Below are 4,632 nucleotides of genomic sequence, written 5' to 3'. Positions count from 1 at the left end.
CCACAATTTCTATTATTGGTGACATTAGAAACAGATCCCTATATCACTAATGACAGGGATGGTGTGAGAAGAAAAAGTCTTCTTACTGAACAGCCTGGGAGCTCAGGAGACTCACACAAGGGGTTGGAGAAATTGCTGCATGAGTGAGGAGGAGATTTCAGAACTGCCTAGGAAGCTTCTGAACACTCACATTGGACGACAGTTCCTCCCTCAGAGTTACCCTTCATCTGTGCTTGGTGCCCAGAATGACCATAATGATGTCCATCCACCTGGTCAGCATCACAGCCTGTGATGATCCCCAGAAAAGTTCCATGTAGTCTGTGCACCATGTACACTAGTGGTCACAAGAAAGAGCAGACCTGTGGGTGTTGCATCCCTCAGTGTTAACAGCTCTGTCTGTGCAGTGTATGTGGATTACACAAATTAACGACTACCCAGTAAGAAGACAGATACATCTACAAGGATTAAGACTTGTACCCTCAGCATTCTAGACTTCTGTGGTATCTGTGTCTTCTATCTTCCCCTTCTTAGGCTAAGCCAATTACTGAGCTATGAAATATTCATCCTCTTGAATATGCAAATAATCTGGAGTCTACTGAGATAAATATGGATATGTCTGTGTCCTCCACAGCATCAGCCAATAACCACATCCTTCTCATACAGAAGCCCCTGAGAACACAGCTCCCTCATCATGGATTGGAGCTGGACAATCCTCTTCTTGGCGGCAGTGACTACAGGTAAGATAGCGCGCAGGTCCAGGACTGAGGAGGGGCCTGCAACTGCTTAATAGATATTATGTCCACCTGTGAATGCTCTCCACAGGCGTCCACTCTGAGATTCAGCTGGTGCAGTCTGGGGCTGAAGTGAAGAAGCCGGGGGCATCAGTGAAGATCTCCTGCAAGGTTTCGGGGGGCGATTTCATCAGCGAATATATGCATTGGGTGCGGCAGGACTCTGGAAAAGGGCTTGAGTGGATTGGAGGATATGACGCATTTGATAGTAAAACAAAGTACTCACAGAAATTCCAGGGCAGAGCCACCATCACCAGCGACGAATTCACGAGCACAGCCTATATGGAGTTGAATAGTCTGAGCTCTGAGGATACAGCTTTGTATTACTGTGCAATCACACAGTGTGATAACCACATCCTGACTGTGTCAGAAACCCTGATGAAGGAGGCAGCCATGTCAGAAGGACGCAGGAGATGAGAGGGAAAATTTGGGTGACAACTTCCCTAAATGATTGAGAAAAAGAAACAATAGGAAATGCATTCACTATAATTAGGTGAGGAACAATGGTACCCAACTGAACACATTTAAATACCACACACATTCCTACATTGTGGATTTCAGGAATGAGGCACAAAGTTAATGAAAGTGGAAATTTTCCAGGCAACAATTATCCTGTAAGTAAAATTCATATTCAGGAGAGAATTTCAGTTGGTTGAGTATAAATTTCAAAGTCAGTTGGGTAATTATCATGGAGGACAATTTTGGGATTTCGTGGTAACTCTACATTTGATTCCAAAAAAAAAAAAAAAAAACTTGCCCTGCTACCTTCCAAAGAAGTTGTATCATTTTATGTTACCATCAGCAAAGAATGAGAATTCTTAGCACTCCAAAGTATTGTCAGAATACTGTTAACAGTATTTTGAATTTTAGTCATTCTCATGGACTATGAATGCTATCTCATGGTTGTAATTTATATTTCCCTGAGGAATGATCTCTTTGAATATCTTTCTTAGTGAGATGTTTGTTTAGAACTTAGGTCAATCTTTTTTTTAACTTGTTTTCTTTTCTTTAGTTAAGTGTCCTTGTATATTCATGATACAAGTCATGTACAAAATATATGATTTTCATGTAATTCTCTGGGTCTATTACTTTTCATTTCCTTAACAATGACTTTTGCAGAGTGAAAACAATATAGTTTTGATATTGACCAGTTTATTAAATTTTTTTTTCTTTTGTTGATCATGTTTTTGATGGTAAATCTAAAACTCATTGTCTGATCCAAGGTCACTCAAAATTTTTTCCATGACTCTAACCACAGAACATACTAAAGGAATTGGAAGTTAGATTTTATTGTTTTATGTTGAAAGTATGTGCATGAGTCATTTGGAATTCTTCTGTATGAGATGTTTGTCTCCTCCTCCACATTAAAAAAAAAATCAGTCATTTGCTTACATCAGTATGGAGTCATGGGTATTGGTTTTATAACTTGTGTCATAATTCAATATTCTGCCATTTATTTACTGTTCAAAAATTTCCAGCTTGTTTAGCTATTGAAAACTCTTTCAGTTTGGCTCCCATCATTTGCCATCCATTTATTTAACTATTCATTTCTGGTATTCCCACATAGTAGCTAGTCAGAGTCATTGGCCCAGGCACTCACTGGAAAATGAAAAAGCAAACAAAATTATCAACTAGATAGCAGCGCTTATGTGTAGGTAGCTTTGCCTTTAATTTTACAGATTGGATCTCTTTCCAAAGTTACTTAGGTTAGCACCTTTCCCCCTACCTTCTTCAGTGAGTTGGTTCATAAATTTGTAACACCATTAATTTTTTTAGGCAGTCTGCATTCTGTCCTGACCTCTTAAATTATATGAATTAAAAAAAAAGGCCTTTGTCTTCGTGTTGATTCTGACAGAAAGCGACCCTATAAGACAGAGTAAATTTGCCCCATTGGGTTTCCAAGGAGCACCTGGTGGGTTTGAACTGCCAGCCTTTTGGTTAGCAGCTGTAGCACTTAACTACTATACCACCCGGGTTATATATACACACACACATACATTTGTTTCATACAAGAAGTTACACTTTGCTGGAAAGTTATATGTACCATGATAGGTGCAGAGTGTCATGTGTGCACCACAGAAATAGAATAGAGACAAAGTTTACCACTCTTGAAGTCCCATGTGCTTTACCTTATTGTACACCCCTCTCCAAATTCCTGGTAGTCACTTATCCGTTCATCGTGTCTGTAGTTTCCCCTTGTCCACAATGTCATATTGAGGACATCATATGGTATGTCGCCTTCTCAAACTGGCTACTTTCATTGAAGACTAATCTGTGTATTTTCATGGCTCGGTAGCTCATTTGTTTTCATCGCTGAATAATATTCTATTGTGTGGATGCACCACAGATTGTTGATCCATTCTGATACTGAAGGGCATCTTGTTTGTTTCCAATTTTGGCAAGTGAGCAAGAAGGAGAGAGAGAGACATACCTTCTATTTGCTCTATATCATACCAAGGGGAATATGAGAGACAGAGTTGATGGTTGTGGTAGATCCTTGTTGGTAAATGACTCAGGACCCACGGTCGGGTTAGGATCACATGAATAAAATAAGGTCTCCTGACATGGGAACGGTATGTGGTATCTATTATAATTAATTTCCGGTGATAGAATTAATCTAGTTAAATAGACTTACTTTTAGAGTTCAGAGCTGTATTTAATTGCATATTTGCACAGTAAAAATCATTTAAACAAACACAAATTCTTTACAAATCTAACATTTCCTGTTATGGGGTCATTTATCATTTAACTAACATCTTTTCTCTATAGGAAAATAGCAGTTTAATCGTTGATTATGACATCAGAAAAAATTAAGCTCTTCAATCAGGCTTTCAAAACAATGTCTTAAAACATAAGCTTTGGCAACCTGTACATTCACACATACCCTGGCAAAGTATAGGCAATGACCCTTGGTAAGGTGCATGCTGGCATGGCCCAGGCCCTCACTGTGGTGTGGTCAGTTCTGAGGGGAGAAGCTGGTAACCTGGTGAAGGGCATTGTCAATACTGCAGACATGAATTGTCAAGGCTAAGTGTTTGACTCCTGAGCTAGATGAAACAGGTGCGCTGGAGCCAAGCCTGGTCTTCGATCAAAGTCACTGCATCGCATGGGGAAGACTTGGTGTTACAGCTATCCCACTGAAGGGCCAAAGGTGTCCTCTGCTTGGGACAGTGTTGTGATACACCAGGAAAAGCTGCCCGGGAATTGCTGTCTACTGGACATAAATTAGTAGCTTCAAGATGACCAGCAGTTGTGACCTGAGTTCGGCTGCTTCCTAGATGATGGCCAGGAAAAGTGATGGAAGCTGATATGAGAGGACTGGTCACGGGAGAAGATGGAAAAACAGTAGGTATTGGCATTTTATTTTATTTATTATTTACTGATTATTATTTTCTCCTTAGAGATAATCACGCTCTACCATTAATAGGCCTTTATGTGGAGATTTTTGTGAATCAAGATATGCCTACAGAGGCAGAGCCAACATGGCGGACTAGGCAGACGCTACCTCGGATCCCTCTTACAACAAAGACAAGGAAAAACAAGTGAATCGATCACATACATAACAATCTACGAACCCTGAACAACAAACACAGATTTAGAGACGGAGAACGAACTAACACGGGGAAGCAGCGATTGTTTCCAGAGCCTGGAGCCAGCGTACCAGTCAGGTATGGCACAAGCACAGAGAGCTGCTCCACCCCCCTGAACTAACCCTGGGAGGGGGACCAGGCGGTTCCGTGGGCGGCGTGGGACGCAGCCAGTAGGAGAAGTCCCCAGGAGGCAGTGACTGGTCTTGGAGCAGGAAGAGCAGTGTCCCAGCCAGGGAACCATCCCACCGGGA

At 41.2% G+C, this 4,632-nt stretch overlaps 1 gene segment (V, D, J or C); it reads left to right on the top strand.

Annotated features, from left to right (window-relative positions):
• The first annotated feature begins 633 nt into the window (after positions 1–633).
• LOC126064608 (immunoglobulin heavy variable 1-3-like) lies at positions 634–1,208 on the top strand. The segment is given in 2 exon segments: positions 634–737; positions 823–1,208. Coding segments are annotated over 2 exon segments (432 nt in total).
• Positions 1,209–4,632: the final 3,424 nt, after the last annotated feature.

Source organism: Elephas maximus, chromosome 21, assembly GCF_024166365.1.
Source record: "Elephas maximus indicus isolate mEleMax1 chromosome 21, mEleMax1 primary haplotype, whole genome shotgun sequence".
In the NCBI taxonomy this organism is placed as follows: domain Eukaryota; kingdom Metazoa; phylum Chordata; class Mammalia; order Proboscidea; family Elephantidae; genus Elephas; species Elephas maximus.
This window is presented reverse-complemented; position numbering and strand designations above follow the sequence as displayed.